At 49.1% G+C, this 18,047-nt stretch overlaps 1 protein-coding gene across 4 annotated transcripts in view; it reads left to right on the top strand.

The window, feature by feature from the left end:
• The window catches only part of NSMF (NMDA receptor synaptonuclear signaling and neuronal migration factor), a 45,153-nt gene that overhangs the window by 11,768 nt on the left and 15,338 nt on the right, over positions 1-18,047 (top strand). For 2 of the 4 annotated variants that reach the window (XM_079324258.1, XM_079324256.1), the window contains exons 3-5: positions 8,919-9,395; positions 13,414-13,489; positions 15,732-15,800. In XM_079324258.1, coding sequence (XP_079180384.1) covers positions 8,919-9,395; positions 13,414-13,489; positions 15,732-15,800 — 622 coding nt within the window. The remainder of the gene's footprint in view (positions 1-8,918; positions 9,396-13,413; positions 13,490-15,731; positions 15,801-18,047) is intronic. The other 2 variants (XM_079324259.1, XM_079324257.1) reach the window with 1 other exon arrangement.

Here is an 18,047-nt window from a genome sequence, read left to right as displayed (position 1 = left end):
ATCCATGGAGATGTGGAAGGAGATACAAGAGTGCAGACACTGCCCCAACACTTGCTCCACTTCTGCTGCACTTCATTCTCCGAGGACTGTCCATTTTAGTTTGCCTTTTTAATCTTTTTAGTCCCTTCAAGGAAAGGAAAAGATAAAAAGGCTTTTGCATCCCTCATAACTTCACATTTCACAGCTGATCAAAGAGCTGCTGCTTCAGTCATAACTTTTATTTGTGGTGGCTGCTCTGCAGAGTTTATGTGTTTGTCTGTGAGTGAATGTCTTGGAGAAATTGGGGAGTGCTAATGAAGAGCTGCAGAGGGGTTGTAGATCAGCAGGACAGGCCAGCTGCCTCATCCAGGGGCTGAGTTATGTGCAAGGCTGTGTTTGCCTTCTGTTTTCAGCACAGGTGCAGGGTGTGCATGCTCTGTTCTCAGCACAGGTGCAGGGTGTGCATGCTCTGTTTTCAGCACAGGTGCAGGGTGTTCATGCTCTGTTCTCAGCACAGATGCAGGGTGTGCATGCTCTGTTTTCAGCACAGGTGCAGGGTGTGCATGCTCTGTTCTCAGCACAGGTGCAGGGTGTGCATGCTCTGTTCTCAGCACAGGTGCAGGGTGTTCATGCTCTGTTCTCAGCACAGATGCAGGGTGTGCATGCTCTGCTTGCTTTGCTGGGGCAGGAGGTGTGGAGTGGCACAGCTGCACGGGGTAGAGAGGCTTGCAGGGTGTACCTGGAGGGAAGAAAGGTGAGGGGGAGCATTTGTTGGTTATAGCTTCTGGTTCTTCCTAATGTGAGGCCCAAGAACTTCACATGGCTCAGAAATGTTGTGTGACTATTCCTGTGCAACTCTCCAGTGTCTTATTCTGGAAGAGATTTTTCCCAGGTGACTGGGGTAGTGCATTTACCTCTCTTCTTTCTCAGAGGTTATGTCAGGGATGATGACAATACAGTTTTCTTTCCTTTTGGAGCAGGGAAGTTGCCTGGTGGTGGGGTATGAATAGAGAGGGTTGTTCCTTTGGGATCACTCAGATTTTTCCCCTGATCTTTAAAATATTTTGAGGAATTAGAAAGAAAGGAATGGTTGGACTTTGCTGCAGGTGACAGGATGTAGATGTGTTGAGGGAGCTGGTGCCAGGGTGGTGATGCATCTCCTGCTCTCTTCCTGCCTCTATTAATTGCTGACTTATTCATGCAGGCTGGAGGTCTGGGAAGGTTCCCATGAAGAGCACTCTGCCATGTTCAACATTCATTCTGCATCCAAGGCTGTGGCCAGAGTCTTGGCTGACTTTTGTAGCTTTCTGGTACCTTTTAATACAGAAGTAGGTGTCCCTTAGGACAGACTTAGAAGGAAGATGCAGAAAGGGATTGAAATGTGAAAGGGAAGTGTAAAAAGGCTGCAGAGAATAAAGAGTCTCACAGAGCTCATGGAATTTTGGGCATTCTCCAGCTTAGGTGTCAGAGGCCCCACGCTGAGATAATGCATTTAGATTTTATCTCCATGTTCTGGAACTGTGAGAGGAAAAGGTACCAGGGCACGGGGCAGTGACATTGGAAAGGACAGCAAGCAGAGCCTTTGAGAAATTCCCTGCTGTCTGGGGAAGCAGGGATCCATCCTGGTGAGCTGGGGTTCAGACACAAGGATCAGGAGGGAGCTGTGGGAGTTTTTTCCTGTTACTTTTTTAATCTGTTTTGCTCAGTGGGGTTATTGGGAGGGCAGCTGCTGCTGCTGGAGTGAGGGGCTGTAGGATGCAGCACTGGGCTGCCCACTGTGACCAGCTGCTCTGGGCAAGCTGTGTGGGAAAGGCTTTGGAAACAAGGAAGTGGGAGAGATCAAATATGAGGTGTCCTTGGTGCTGCAGGTGTGATGGGCCTTGGGCAGGAGCTGCCTGGCAGGGCTTGGGCCAAATTCTCCATGGTCCCTGCTAAACCAGCATAGCTACTGGTTTGCATCAGGACAAACCAAAATTGCCTGAAACTGGGAAAGCTTCTTTTTAAACTAAAAAAAAAGTCATCTTTGTGTCTTTCCTTTGTTTTTTGCATGATGTTTCAGGTATCAGTGTGAGTGTGTAAGGAGAAGAGGGCCCTTGTGAGCTTCCCCAAGCCAGTGGCAGTGGGGAGGGGCTGGTTGCTCTGTCTGTGGAGGGAGCAGCCAGGCACAGAGGAGCTTCCTGATGCTGCCAGAGACTGGCATGGGGCTGGAGAAACCTCAGGTGAGGCTTCACAGGTGCCTCAGGCTGAGTAACCTGTGGGCTGAGCTTTCTGTGCCACTGCAGCTCTGCAGTGCTCTGAGGGAGACATTCCATTTCTGGGTCTAGACTGGAGCTGCCAGCCCAGCCTGCTTCAGGGTGAGCACCAGGTTGTCCTTTTTCTCTGGAGGGTGTTAGTCCTGTCCCCAGGACAGACCCAGCAGTGCAGCTGGCCCTGCTCTCGGTGCATCCCTCTGCTGATGAGGTGCAGGTGCACTTTCTGGCCCCCATGCTCTGGAAGGAGTTGTAGGTGGCCTGAGCTCAGGACAGAGCAGGGCTGTGAAATCTCATTTCTGAGGCTTCAGGCCACTTCCAGCATCAGCCAGTGCAGGGATGGTGTGGGTGTATCCTGAAACTTGCTGTGGAGTCTGTTGCTGGCTTAGAAAGGGAGCAGAGACGTGGGGCACGGAGTTACCATGGAGATGCTGAGGCCGGTAATGGAGCTGCCACTTGCTCCTTTGGGTCGTGTCTCACAGTAGCAATTTCATCTATTCACATTAATGTTACAGGCCAGACTAAAAGGTTACTCACCTCTGAGATGCCAGGTCAATGCTAGCTTCAGTTTGTTTGTTTTTGGAGCACATTTGAGCAGGGAAGACTAATTGGAACCATTTTGTCATAGCTAAGTGACCTTCTGGTTTCTCAGAGCAGCTCCCTTCCAGAAGCAGCCTTTGCCTGTTCCCTGTGCCTTTGCAAGGGAGGGTGTGGCATTCCCTTCTTGGGACACTGGGGTCAGGGTGCCAGGAAAGTCATGTGGAGCTGGCTTGGTCAAGGCCTCAGGTAACCCACAGTGAACACTGTGCAGGTCCTTGTGCACAACTCAAGAAAGACAAGGAGCTGCTGGAGAGGGTCCAGCAGAGGCTGCAGAGGTGGTGAGGGGTCTGGAGCATGTCTCATGTGAGGGGAGACTGCAGGAGCTGGGACTGTTAGTCTGGAGCAGAGAGGTCTCAGAGGGGATCTGGTTAGTGCACAGAAATACTCCAGGGGTGTCAGAGGATGGTGCCAGACTCTGTTCAGTGGTTCCAGTGACAGGACAGGGAGCAATGGCCATAAACTAAACACAAGAAGTTCCACCTCAGCATGAGGAAGGGAAAAAGAGCTCTGGATCAGGTGCCTGGGGAGGGTGTGGAGTCTTCCTCTCTGCAGACATTCCAACCCACCTGGACACGTTCCTGTGTCACCTGTTCCAGGTGACCCTGCCTTGGCAGGGGCTTGGACTGGATCATCTCCAGACATCCCTTCCAACCCCAGCTGTTCTGTGATTCCATCTACTCACTTGGCTCTGAAGCTACTGCATGGCTGAAATGCCACTGTGACCTGTTTTTATTGTTGTATCTCCCACTTTGATGTCCCTGCCTCATGCTTCAACAACTTGAGCAAAATTCCCATTTTTTCCCATGACTATTTCTTGATCCCATTTCATCCCTGAGCCCAGTAAGGTGGGCTGCCTGTCCTGTGCCAGGGGTCCTGCTGTTGGGAGAACAGAGCTGGCATGGGGAGAAGCTCTGCATTCCATCTCTGAGAGGGAGCAGAGGAGAGCAGGACCTGCCAGCACACCTGAGGGACAGTGACTGGCATGTTGCAGGTTTGGAATTGAGATAGCTGTGCCATTTGAATGGTTTCTATGGGTTTTGCAGCACCCTTGGCTCTGGCCAGAGCATCTGTCTGCTCCCCTCACTGAGGGAATCACCTGGATTCCTCCTGCTGCAAGGTAAAAACATCATTAACTCTGTTCCTACTTCTGTGAGCAGGGCCCTGTACTGCCCAGAAACTTTCCATTCATCTTCAGCAACTATGGCAGTTCTTTGATTTAAAGTTGGAACTTAATTGTCATAAACATCAGGTCCAGAGAGTTCCAGCTGAGGGGGAACAGGGAAGAAGGAGCTGTCTCTCTGAATTCTTTTTTGCTGAGATGACAGATGTTCTTTTAATGCGTTTATCTGGATTCCCCTTTGCCACTTTGCCTCTGATGCTGGAGCAGAGACTTTAAATCTAAGGTGCTTTAATCATCAGTTTAGCTGCTAAATACAGGAATAAATTTGGAGCTTCTGTCTGTGCCTTGTGGCTGTATTCTGCCTTGATTTATAAACTTCTCATCCCACAGGGTCACAAGGCAGTCTACAGAAGGCAGAGTTTGGCTGCACAGTTGTGGATGGGCATCAGTCAGCTGGGGCTGGTCCCATCATGTTCCCTGCTCTGGAGGAATGTGGTGACAGTGACAGGAAAATGGGCAAGTCCTCTCTCAGTTCCCTAAATCAGAGTGAGTGCTCATGCTAGAGTTACTGAATGAGGAAGGATGTATTGCAAATATCTAATACTAATAAATGCCTAATTATCAGGAACTACATGTACTGAGAATGTGGGTTCTTTTTTTCCTGAGTCACTTTGCCAGTTGCCCAGCACACATTGTCACTGCTGTCAGTCTTTGCTCATGCACATGCCCTGTGTTGGGCAGTGCTGTGTGGAAGGTGAAGAAAGAAATGTCAGACAGAAGCAAGTGAAGCCAAAAAACCAAAAAGATGAGTGTTCAAGTACATGTTATAAATGAGAAACAAAGACCTCGATATTCAACAAAATTTAGATTGCTTTATTTTATATAGACAGAGCAATGCAGCATGGGGGGTCACAGCCCACTCCATGCTCCACAGAACTTTGGTTTGCAGCTCCTTTTTATAGGATGGCAAGGATGGTTTCCTTGTAGTAATCAATATTTTTTGTTGTTGCTGTCATAATTTTGCCAGGTAAGCAATAGTGGTCCATGGGATCTCTGGATGATGTGAGTCTAGACAATTTGTCCAGTCCCACAGATAACCATCTGCTCTTGGTAGATAAGGAATGGCAGAAGTCAGGCAGTCTGGTCTTAGGGATAGGCTGCAATTGATCACACAAAGGTAGGAAATCTGATTTTGCAGAATCTGTTGGGCTGTGTGAAAGCCTTGTTTTACAAGCTGTCAGTAGATACAACTTATTTAGAAACATAATATTCATAATTTAAAACAAAATTATTTAATCATATATTTTCCTTTCTTTAGTGCCATGCTTCATTTCAGATTTGAGTATTCTGGTTTACACAAACCCCAATACTTCTATGATTAACACGAATCTTTTGTCAATTATCACAATAATGAGAGGGATGAGATGTGGTTTGGCCCTCACAGCTGCATGTCAAGCACTGCTGGGCTTGGCCCAGGTAGTGGTGGAAATACCACCTGGATGTGTCCTGGTACCAAAGGACACCCAATCTACAGATAAGCACACTGGTCTTCTCCCTCTGTCTTGCTGCTCATTCCTCATGCACAATAAATCCATGTGGAGCAGGAATCAAGGTGAAGAGAGCCTGATTTATCTGGTCCTAAGTTTTACAGCTGTGTGGGACACAGGTTTTGCTGCTGAAGGCAGGTGGGGGAGCAGGGTCATTCCTAGGGCAGCTCCATCCAGGCTGGAGAGGAGGGAGCTGTGCCAGGCTGCCCAGTCCCACTGGCCAGGGCTGCTGTGGCAGGTGATGGAGCAGCTGGCAGTGGGAGAGGTGGCAAGAGCAATGTGAAAATGGAAAGAAGGGAGCAAGCAGCTCGAGGAGAGGGTGTGAACAGCAGCCTGCTGCAGCTGACTCCAGAAGGCAGCTCCAGTCATTGCTGAGCTCCCTTGGTTCTCCTCACCCTGTGGCTCAGCTCTAATCCAGCACTGATTTCTGGACCAGCCTGACTTCCTTCCTAGGAGAGGCAAACTATTAACCTCACATGGCACCGTGGCCACTGGTGCAGTGCTTTGGCACCTGAATCCTGCTCAGTGCAAGCACAGACAGGGGTCACTGGTCACATCTTGGGGCTGCTGGGTGTTGTGTGACCTCGTGTATGTGAGTGCACAGACTCCTGAAATGGTGTGGACTCTGTTCTACAGGCCAATAATTCATTATGATGGATGTTTGAATCTCTTTTCCTTCCACACTATTTTTTTTTCTGCAGATAAATTCTTTATTAACAGCTACTCTTGAATAAAGCTTCATATTCCCTTTGCATATGAAGTTGCTTCTCCAGTGTGTAATTACTGAAGGTGCTAAATTGAATGAAAATGAAGAATTATCCAATTGTTTTACAAAAAGAAAGCACATTGGTGTGCTGGCAGCCCTTTGTAGTGTAGATCATGAAAACTCCTACATAAGTACAAGTGAAAACACCTTGAGGAGAGGACAAGTAAGGTAGGAAGAAAGAATTATCCCCACTTTTTGCATGCTAGATCAGGTAGGGAGTTTATGTTAAATATATCTGGTCAATCCTACCAGGATTTTGGTAAAAAATTGACTCTTACTTGAAACTAGTCATGGCCCCCTGAGATATCTAAATTTTATGGAGCTGAAGAGACCTCAGTGCTTATAAACAGACTGGAATTGATCTCTTTGCTCTTGTGACCATCAGCATTTTCATGCCTATTGTGCTTTGAGGACTTCATTTTTCCATTTATCCACAGATGCCAGGGCTCAGGAATTCCTGGATCTCTGCATTCCAGAGCTGTCAGTGTGTGAGGGAAGGTGACACTCCTGTGTGTTCCCTCTGAGGAGGCTGTGCATCTCCCATACAAGTATCAGTTTCAGGAGGAGCAGGGGCAGCTGTCAGCCACGATTTTGTGGTGTCTTAAGAAATCTGTAGCATCACTGTGCCCACACAGATTAGTAAATTTGACAAGTTGAGACGAGTACTCAGAGCTGGCCTTTGTTTTTAATTTTAAAAATGGTTTGTTTGGCTCTATTAGTGAGCACAGATCTTGGCAGATCTCAAGGAGTCGTTTGGTGGTGTTTTCCCAAGACAAGCCCACTCTAGAGCACAGTAAATCCTGGAGCTGGGGAGGACCTGGGCTGCTGGAGAGCAGATGCAGGGGACCTGCTGCCTCTTGGGAGGTAGTTTGAGAGACTCTGGGGCCTCTGAGCACTCTGCACTCTCCTGTGGCACTGTGCCCTGCAGGTGGGTACAGGCTTTGGGATGACAGCCTGTGTAGCACCTTCTTCCACGAGAATGGCCCTTGTTGTCATCAGTTCCTCCTGGAGCAGGTGCAGATGTCCACACTGACCATGGGGCAAGTAGAGCCCTGCCAGCCTTTCACATACCTGGGCATGAGGGGCACTACCCCTCACCATGCCTGCATGTGGATTTTTGACTTCATGTGAAGCCTGGACAGAGCATCAGCTGCAGGTTTAAAAGGCTCTGTTCTTTATTCAGAACTCCTGCAGTGTCTCCTCCTGGCCAGCTGCAGGAGTTACACAGCTGCCAGCTCCAGTATCCAGAGACTGTGAGGAGACAAATGAAAGGAAACCTGACTTGTGTCATCCTGAACAGCTCTGATAGTCACTTCTTGAGAAGAGTGGCCAGAGAGTGATTTATTTCCTCCTAGAGGTGCTGGAAGAACTTGTATCTTAAGCAGAAAAATGAGACAAGGGTGACACCCTGTACTGGTACCAGCTCAGTTCTGGTTGCAGACAGAGGCAGAGTTCTGGGCAATGTGAGCATGTTCCAGGATGGATTTCAGATTCAAAAGCTGAGTGTATCTGGCCTCAGCTTGGAAGGGCTCCTCTCTGAGGGGCACAGGAGCACTTCATGGGCAGCAGTGAAAGGTCCATGTTACACACAAGCACCACCACCGTTGTCCAGAGGTCATTGTCCTCTTCCTCCTTCACTTCATGGCCAGTTGCAGGGTAGCCAAGCCTTCTAATTGTGGATGAGTTCTTCCAGGTCATGTCTCAGTAGCAAAAGAAGTTATGTTCCTTAAATATCTGCTGAAATAATGGCTTGAGTTTACTTTCTGCCTCTGTTTTAACTGCTTCTGTCTGTGCTGGACACTAATGATTTCATTTTTTGGGTAGTAGTCACGTAAATAATGCATTCCCTACTGAGCCTTTTTGCCAGTCCCTGAGCTGCTTCCCATCTGAAGGGAAGTGTAAGAGGTAATTAACAGCCACTTGAAAAAGGATTAGCAGGTGGGTGGGAGCTACTGTTGGGTTCATGCATGGAATTGCCATGGAAATGCTGAGATTTCCTGGCACTTCATCCAGTGTGTGGGCTCCAAAGATAGTTGCACTCATAGGCCTCTCTCCTTTGAATCTTCCTAGCCCGTGGAGGGAGTGGCTGTGTTTTCTTCCAGGGCAGCTCCCACGGGCTGAGCTGTGGCCATCTGAGACTGGGCTGTGCCTGGAGCAGGGTGCTGTGCTGCAGCTGTCAGCTGAAGTCTTGCTGCATTTCCTTCATGTCAAACCACCTGGCAGAAAATCAGGAGGGGGGAAAAAACAAACCTTGCTGGTTTGCCCCTTTGCCAATGTTCAGAGTTTGGCACTTGGAATAGGTGGTGCTGGTCCTTGTCCTGCAGACTGTGACCAGATCTGTAGCCCTTGTGCTGAATGGGGCTGTAGCTGAAGCAGAGCTGTCATGCATGGCAGCATTTTCAGGCTGAGCAGTGAGACCTACATTTGCTTCTAGAGTTGTTGGGTGGCCACACATGCTTAAAACATGTGAGAAATATCTCTCATTTCATTGCCTGCTCTGGAGGTTCAGAAGGTGGTGATGGGCACACGTTCATCTGAAACAGTTCTGGTGGGGACCTCCTGTATCTGTCTCCCCTGCACAGCAGCAGCAAAGGGCCTCCTGATTCTGCCAGCATCCGTGGGGCTTTGCTTTAAGGAAAATGTGCCTTTTGTTTCAGATCACCTGCTAGCAGACTCCTACATCGGGCAGGAGGACTCCCCTGAGATGCAGCAGGGGGCCCAGAACAAGCGCAGGCTCTCGGTCATCTCGGACGGCAAATTCGAGAGGAGCTTCACCGAGGAGCAGGCGGAGAAGCTGCCGAGCGAGGGCCCCAAGCCACGGGTGTACACCATCTCTGGGGAGAGGCCCATGCTGTCAGAGCAGGAGAATGGCAGCATGGAGCTGGTGGTGATGAAGGGCTCTGCCCACGAGGAGTGTCACCACGGGCAGCACGCGCACGGCGCCGGCGGCGCGCACGGCGCGCGGCACTGCAAGGCCTGGCCCGGCGGCCGCCAGGGCTCCAAGGAGTGCCCCAACTGCAGCAGGCTGGCTGCCCCTTCCCAGCAGTCCATTGAGCTGGAGCAGCACCCCCCTGGAGAGGCTGGGTGGCACAGGAAAAGGCTGGAGAGGATGTACAGCGTGGATCGAGTGTCTGGTGAGTGAGTGCTGGGTGACACCCTTCTCCTCCCAGCACGGGGGTTCTGATCCCTTCTGGTGCTGTGGGGCAAAGGATTTTCCTGGGAAGGGGTTGTCAGTGGAGAAGTCTGCAATAAGCTGAGCTCAGTTGGAGGCCAGCTCATCCCAGCTCCTGAGTGGTTTTCATGACTCCATGCAGTTCATTTTCTATGAAAGAAGAGCAAAAGAGAGAGAAGCTCTGTCAAAGTCCTGCATCCATGCCCATCCCAGAGGCAATTCAGAGCAGGATCCTCTCTCTGCCTCTTGCTGGCAGGGGAAATCTTTGTGAACTTCTCTGTGGGAGCATCAGGTTATGGTGTTCTGTACTTAAGTGTCTTCCCAAAATTCTTGTTTGCAGGGCTGGAAGCCACTCGTGTAGTGCCACCTCATGGGCTTCCCATAAGTGCTAGCAAAGAACAGTGTTGGACTTTCTTCCCTCATTTCTTTCCTCCTTTCTTCCCTCCTTTCTTTCCTTTATTCCCTCCTTTCATCCCTTCTTTCTTCCCTGCTCAGTGTTCTCACAGAATAGGGTTTGTAATTATTCCATTCCATAAAAAAAAAAAAAAATTGTCTTTAAAAACTGAACCATTAATCAAATACATGTCACGGTCTGTGTGCTTTGAATTATAAACTGATGTGCAGTGCTTCTTTGCCTGTGTGTGGCTGGCAAAGAGTCTGGCCTAATTTGTCTGATTTTTTTCTGTAAACATACATCAAGGCATTTAGAGCAGAGAGTCTGGCCAGGAAAGGTCACAGTTTTCTCCTTGAAAAGAAGCTGCATGTAGGGACTGTGGAGATCAAACTGTCCAGCTTCCCTGGGTTCATGGTTTTCTGGTAAATACTACAGTGATGTTTACTACAGGTAAAATAATGGAAAGTTTGGGTCCTGGACCATATTTTCATGCCTAGACACCTGAAATCATGTGGCTACATGAATGTATGGCCTAAACTGAAGAATAGTAGTGAAAAAATAGCTGATTATGAAATGTTTGGAAAACTGCCACCCCCTGAAATCCTGGGCATGATTTTTAAACATTGTTCCTCTGTTCCCTGGGACTTTTTGGGCTTCACATCAGACACTGCATGGGCCCCATACCAGCTCCTGTGAAGGAAATGAACTTGATCCCAGCTCAAACCAGCACACCTGGATAAATCAGAATTGCACTGTGGGACTAAAGGAAGTTACTTGATACAGAAGCAAGGGAAAGCTCCACATCATTGATGGAGGAGTTGAACTCATAGCTGGAGCTGTGTTTGCTGGAACACGTGCTGGTTCCTGCAGAGAGATGCTGATACTGGGCCCTGGAATTCAGTGTCCATTTTCAACCAGGCAGCCATTTCCACTGGGGCCAGTCATCAGTGTGAAGTGGAGCTTCATCTTTCTGAAAATGTGTCAGAGTAGTTACTTAAATGGGAGCAAAATGGCCAGTGCAGGACCTGTGGGTGCTCCCATGGGCATTCCATGTTCCAGCAGCTCCCTGGGTGCTCATCTCCAGCCTCTGGGTCCTGACACATGTGGCTGCACAGGCAGGGCTGTGTCCCCAGGCCAAAACTCCATCCCAGCACTGGCACTGGCAAGGAAGGAGAGTTCCCTCAGCTTGGTCTTCTTTGCATTCTCTATCCTTGTGCTGCCACTCAGAGATAACCCCAGAACTGAGCAGCACAAGTGCCACAGTTGCAGGAGTGCCCTGACATGTCCTTCCTGCCTGGCTAGCAGGGAAAAGGCAGCAGAGAGGAGTGCAGGCAGGAGGGGCTGATTTCCCCAGGGGTTCACCTGACAGTGCTGCTTCTCTTTGCATTTACATGAGAATGTGCTGCTGCAAACCAGCACTTATGGCAGCCAGGCCCCTTTGGCATTGCTGAATCTGGATTTTGGTGCTGAGTTTCTGATGCCTGACACCATTCCAGGGAAGCACAAGTTATCCTCTCCTGGGCTGCTCCCAGCATCTGATGCAGACACATCCACTCATGGACAGAGGTGCTGGGATTTGGGGGCAGTGGGGAGTGGCTGGAGATGCTGGATGTGGGGGTGGAGTGCACCTCCAGTCTTACCAGGCCCCTGGCTCCTCCAGTTTCCTCACAGTTGGTGGTGACAAGAATGGAGAAGCAGCTTCTCTGCCTGGCTGGGAAGGATGTGCTACCTGCTCCTGGCAGCAGCAATCTGCATTTTAATTCAGTGAGTGAGCTCTGGGGCTGAGCTGTACTGCCCAGTCCCCACCTGTGGGCTCCTCTGCTGATGTTCTACCCTCTAAGAGTTCCAAATCCTTTATTCTGCATTGAGTGCTGTGTGAAGGGCAGGGATGTTACTCCTCAGTTAACTCCAGTCTGTGAGAAAAGGAGAGAAAGCTCCTAGCAATGGTGCAGGCAAAGCCTCCTAAAGATATTGCCTGTTGTTCCTAAGTTCTGCTTTGAACCAAAGCCTGTGGCTTAGAAGCTGTAAAACATATTAAGAGATTGTCAGTCCTTTGAGATGAGTAGTCCCTGAGAAGCCTGTACAGAATTGTTGGCTAAAAAGGAGTTTGTACAACTTCTCCTTCGCCACTTCTGTGGGTTGGAGGCTTCAAACAAGTAACTCATTTACAGTCTGAGTTATTCTGCTTTGCTTCTGCCTCTGTGTTTTGGAGGAGAGCAGACTTTGGGACTGCATCAGAAGTCTTTAGCATACTGGAATGCAGTTTCATTTAACATATATATTTCCTTGGAGCTCCTTTAAACAAGACTTGATGTAAACTGTGAGCTGAGAAGGAGTGTCTGGTACAGCTTTCTATAGATTTCTTGGAAGCTGCACTTCAAAGGAAGGCTCCCCAGGTGCAGTTAGCATTTTTTGCATCTGTAATTGCAGCCACTTTCTGTACTTTGAGGGAATAATCTGTAGGATATGATGATCTATACAAAACATTTGTTAAGATAGCTTGTCTGTAGTAATTATGCCTGCAATGGGCATGTGGAGTTTGACTGGGCTTGGGCCAGTGAAAGTGAATTAAAACATACCTTGACAATGCCAGGATATGAAATATTATTAAATTAGTAGATTATTAGAATGACTGAGGCAAGACACGGTCAGCAACATGGAGCAAGGCATTAGGCAAGGGAGCCACAAATTGTGTGTGAAGCAAGATGAAAAATCAGGTAGCCCCCAAGCCCAGGCATGCAGTCCACTGAGATCTCAAGTATTGTGGCAGTGGGTTTCAGTGCCCCTCTGATTCCCTGCCTGCCTGACTCCAGCATGAGAGCTGTCAGCAGGAGCTGCTGCTGGGGCAGGTTCCTCCTCCTGATCACCACACATTTCATTGGTGACTTATTTTGCTTTTTGTCTTAGTGGTTATTCAGTGAAGGTGATGCAGTGTTCTAATGCTCTGGAATTAGGAAAGAAACAGAGCTGGTTTGGGCAGGGCAGTTTACAAAGAGAAGTGCCTAAATCAGCTCAGTTACCAGCAGGTTGTGGAGGTGATGGGTGGTTTGACTTCCAAACCAGGGGAACTCCTGAAGACCAAGTCACCAGGAGCAGGTGTGAGTGGCTTACTGAAACTTCAGTGGCAGAAAAAGAGAGGATATTCCAGGCTTACTGTTCTGAGTGGAAGGTAAATGCTTTTCATCTTCTACTGGCTGTATCAGGAAGAAATGGAGGAATGGGACAGTTTAAATCAATGGTATAAAGGAGAAGGCAGAGACAGGAAAATGCTTTAATGAAAAATGTTTCTTTTCTCTGCTTTTTTTCCTAGTTCAGGTGTCAGTTCTGTAATTCCTGGATTATTATAATCTCCAGTGCTTAAGATAGAGCTTTTATTCTTCACTTAGTAGCCTGATAGACAGGCTTAGCACAAATTTACAGAGCACTTGGTGGCAGTGTGCAGTTTATATGAGGATGAGACTTGAACTGTTCAGTCAGGGCAGGATGCTGAAGGAAAGTCCTGAGAGAAAGAGCTAGGGAAGGCAATGTGGCTGCCTGGGGGATGTTGTGCCTGCTGGGTGCTCAGGCTTTCCTCTGTCTCTTGCAGATGATGTCCCCATACGAACCTGGTTCCCAAAAGAGAACCTCTTCAGTTTCCACACTGCTACTACAACTATGCAAGCGTAAGTGACACCACTGCTGTGGCCTCTGTTCTGGGTCTGAGTCCAGATGTGCTCCAAGCTGAGAGCCTGGAGCAGGAGTTGTGTGTTTGCATCACTGCTGAGGGATGAGAAACAAAGAATGAAAGAAATTTGTCTCTTGTTAATTTTCTTTCCCACTTCCTAGTTCTTTCCTACTGCTCTCATTTGTTTTGTTTTACCTTCTTTAAATCCTTGGGTTACCCTGCTCTTCTCTGCTTCCCTGATTTTTTTTGTCTGTGACACCGTGGCCTGGCTGCCTCTGCAGAGCAAGGGTCCTGTGGATCACCAGCTGAGACCCTCCAGCAACTGCTTCTGCTGCAAGGGAAGGCTATCCCAGGCTTGCCCTGCATCCCCACTCCAGAGAGGTGCCTTCTCTGGGATAAGATGTAGTCCTGCAGTGTGAAAAAGTGGCAGTAAATCCCTGCAGAGGATGAAGGGCTGTGCATTAGGAGGGGCCTTTCCCTCCACACTCCACACAGGTTTTGGTGCCCCTGGGTGCTGTTTTTGGAGGAGGCAGCTCTCAAAGGGCTGAGCAGAGTAAGGGAAGCCTTGTCTCCAGGTTACCCAGCTTGCCAGGCAGTGCTGCCTTCCTGCTTTCGAGGATTTCCTACCTGACTGGAAAACCAAGGCAAGCAGTGAGGGAAATGAGATGCTGTTCTGCTTTCCAAGGCCCTTCCCCAGCCTTGTCACATTTTCCATGTGTGTTTCTTTGAATGTTTGGGACACCCTCAGCTCTCTGGCTCTGTTTTCTTCTTGTTTGATCTGGTGTCCTTTTTCTGCTCTTGTTTCTCTGATGTTTCTTCTTTCCCTTGTGCTTTTCCCTCCCCAAATCCTGGAAAGAGGATGATTATTTCTCTTGGGACAACCCAGACTGGATCAGACCAAGGATTCATGCAAGGAGGACTGGATCTGGGGTTGAGGAGTGGGGTAGCTTCATCCTCCAGAAAAAAATAAAAATATATATTGACTGATAAAAATCAATGGTATTTCACAGTTGTGATCTGACCCACAAACCACGTGCAAAAGCAGCACATTTGGACACAGCCTTTGCTGTCTGAATTTGTATTTTCTGGACAGACTTGTTGCAGGGTGATGGCCCATGGCTGGGTTTACAGGGCTTGAAGGCCAGTGTGGGGTTGGTTTGGGTAGTGATGCTCTGAGAACCCTTGAGGAGCACAATTCCCTTGGTTCATGTAGCTCCTTGGTTAACATTTCTGGAGCTTCTGTGCTGCCTCATTGACACAGAAACACCTTTGGGCACCTCCCCAAAGTGCTGGAGTGGTTCCCCAGGTGCCTTGGCCTCTGCTCCAGTGTTCTCATCCTGCTGTGCCTGCTCCCTTCATGGAGCAGCAGTGTGAGAGTGTGCAGTGTGGAGCAGAGTGTGACAAACCAGCTTAGCAGTGTTTGTGGTGCTGGGAGCAGCTCTCCCTGCTCCAGGAGCTCGTGGTGCTGCAGCCTCACAGCCACACTCAGCTCTTGCACATCTGCACATTCTCTGGGTCTGTGTGGAGCTCAATTTGCATCCAAGCCACATGTCAGCCCTGCCCCAGGGAGGACTGAGCTCAGTCAAGGAATAGTCTCACTACTGAGAAATGTTTAATTTAAAAAGCAATTTCCTTCTACCTAACAAGAAATATTCCTTCTGGAGTGAGAATTCCCTCAGAACACTGGCTGGGGCTGAGCACTAATAAATTCCTCTTCTCTTTCTTTTTCCTGCATCTCCTGGAATCTCTAGCATCTCGTAAGTATAATCTTATTTTTTATTTCCTTGTCTGTTGGTGTCCTGGATTAACTCTCCTCTCCTGTCCATCACATTCACTTGTGCTTTCCCTGTGCTAGGGGCTGTGTGTCAGCTGGCAGGAGGTTAGGTGGCTACACCTGGCACACCTACATGGATCCACCAAACCATGCTTATCCTCTGAGTGCAGCCCTCAGCTGCTGGCACACTTTGTCCCTCTGGATGCAGGTGTGCAGAGGGGGTGTGGCTGCAGCTCCCAGGTCCATTCTGCAGGGCAGGGGTGGTGGTTCCTCCTTTGAGCCACGTTCTGACATTCGAGGAGCAGCCCTAGGGAGTGAGGAGCTGTGGTTTGGGTGCCCTGACCCACTGCTGCCCAGCCCCCTGGGCAGCTCAGCCTCTGCTGTCTGCTGAGAGCTTCCCTCTGTGTGTCCCTTGTCCTGTCCAGCTGAGCTGTGGCTTGGTTAATGGCTTACAATGGTTTCCCAGGGCGTTCAGGGGCCACGCAGAGAGGAAGAGACGGAAACGAGAGAACGATTCCGCAGCTCTGATCCAGAGGTAGGGCCCCTGCCCGGGCTGCTGCATGGCCCTGGGGTCAGAACTGAGCCCTGGGGCATTGACTGTGGCTGTCCCTGCCTCTGTGCCATGCTGGGGACACTGGCAGTGCCTCTGCTGGAGCTGAATGATGCTCAGGAGAGCTCATCTCCATCTTCTGGAAGAACACTGTCAAGTTGCTTTTAGCGTTCCACATGATCTGTTGCCTCAGGCAGAAAAATACATACTTTAAAAATTAAAGATGTAATTTCACCATTCCAGCTTAGAATTGTAGATCATCACAGAATGGCTTGGATTTTAAGACATCTAAAATATGATCTAGTTCCAACTCCCCTGCCACAGGCAGGCATTTGAGGTTAGATGAGTACTGTACCTGCCGTTGCTCCACCTTCAAATGCACCTCAAAAATCTGAGATCTTGGCAAAATTGACATCTCTAGTGACCAGAAGTTTATTTTTAAGTCTTTTTTTTTCAATAATAGAAGGGAAATAAAAGTGGATGGGGACTGATTCCTTGTCCAGGTGTTACAGAGAGGCCTTGTTTCCTTCTGCAGGCTTCCTATGGCACATCACTGACTCACAGTAGGAATCAGAACTGGTTTATTTTTTAAATGTGCCAAGACTTGTGGCAGCCTACCAAAAAGGATAACACAGTATCTGTGTCATTGGTTTAAAACTGCCATGATCACTTCAACACTGTTCAAACCCAGGTGGGAGAAAAACATCAGGTTTTCTTAACTGAGAAATTGCCAGGCAATATCTTTTTTTAACAACTTCAGAGTGTTGAAGTTTTTTCATCAATAACAAAGATAAATAAAAATCCAATCTTTAAAAAGAGAGATTTATCAGAATTTGTTAGGCAGAGGCAGGTCTTGTTTAGAAAATGGCTTGTGAGTACAGGAGCAGTAGTGTCCCTTGGTGGGGCTGCATAGTCAGGAGAGAAGATGGAGTCACCTGAGCCATGTGCAGGGTGTCCCTTCTCCTGCTGTGCACCTGGGCAGGCAGGGCAGGGAAGGGCAGGGCAGGGAGCATGACTGTGCCTGGCCTGTTCCAGAGGGGAGGGAGGACAGCCCTGGGCAGGGATTGCTGGCAGAGCTCAGCTCTGTCCTGCAGAGAGCAAGGAGAGCCCCACTGTGGCTTTGGGGGTTTGTTGTGCAGCCCTGTGTGGGTGTTTCAGGGTTCAGCTGTTCTCACACAGCCCCTTCAGTCCTGGTGTCCAGGGAGGCTGCATTGTGTGGTGAGGGCTGCCCAGAGCTTTGCCCACTGCAGGAGTAGCCAGAGAGAGGAGTGTGAGAGGTGCTGCCAGGAGTTTGGGTAGTGAAAAGAATTCTGGGCAGAGTGTGGTGACCCACTGCAGGCAGAGCTGCAGGGTGTGCAGTGGGGCTGCAGTGCCTCAGCCCCTGTGGCTGGGATGGGCACCCTGGAGGTGCCATGGGCCATGCAGACCATGAGGCACACTGGAGGAGAGCTGCTCAGAAAAGGAGATTTCAGTGCTGAAACTGGAGGGATTCTGGTTTTTTGTCATGTTGGGTGAAGGGATCTTGCAAGGGATCAGATGCCACAGGGTTCCTGGGTGCAGTTGCAGGAGCCAGGCAGGAAGGCTGGGCAGGTTTGGGGAGCCCACTGCTCACAGTGGTTGCAGTTTTTCCAAGGCCAGTGCTGGTTATGCTGATAGGCAGGCACAGAGGAGCCTGAGGAGCCAGGCAGCTGCAAGAAGCCCTCAGAAGGATCTTGATGTTCACAACGTGGCCAAATTTAGGATGCAGACCCAGACTTGCACTAGTTTTCTAAAGTGCTGTTTTTTTCTAGAAGAAAATAGATGGAGCAAAAGGTCTTTGTCACATTCTGTGAGTATTTAGTGCAGTGGTTAACCTTAAATAACTCCTTGTAGCTGCTCTCAGCAGTATTTAGGAGACAGAATTTAGGTCTCCAATAGAAGAGCCCAAGCTGTCCAGGCAGCTGGGAGCATCCTTCTTCCATGGCAAAAGCTGCTTTACCCTTCTTCCCCCAGAGTCTGAAGAAACTCCTGTGGAGAGGACAGCTGGGCATTGAACAGAAAAGTGGGTTTTACTCCAAAATGCCAAAAGCCCAAAGCATGTGACAGTGGCCTTGGGCAATTAACTTTGATTCTCAGTGCCTGGTGTGATCTCAGGCTCACAACAGACCATAAAGGTTTCCATAGCACATATGTCTAAGGATTTTTTGTGTAAAGCACAGCCCTGGTTCCCTTAAAAAGTTGTATTTATTTGGA

This window comes from Erithacus rubecula, assembly GCF_903797595.1.
Source record: "Erithacus rubecula genome assembly, chromosome: 21".
NCBI classification, from domain to species: Eukaryota; Metazoa; Chordata; class Aves; order Passeriformes; family Muscicapidae; genus Erithacus; species Erithacus rubecula.
This window is presented reverse-complemented; position numbering and strand designations above follow the sequence as displayed.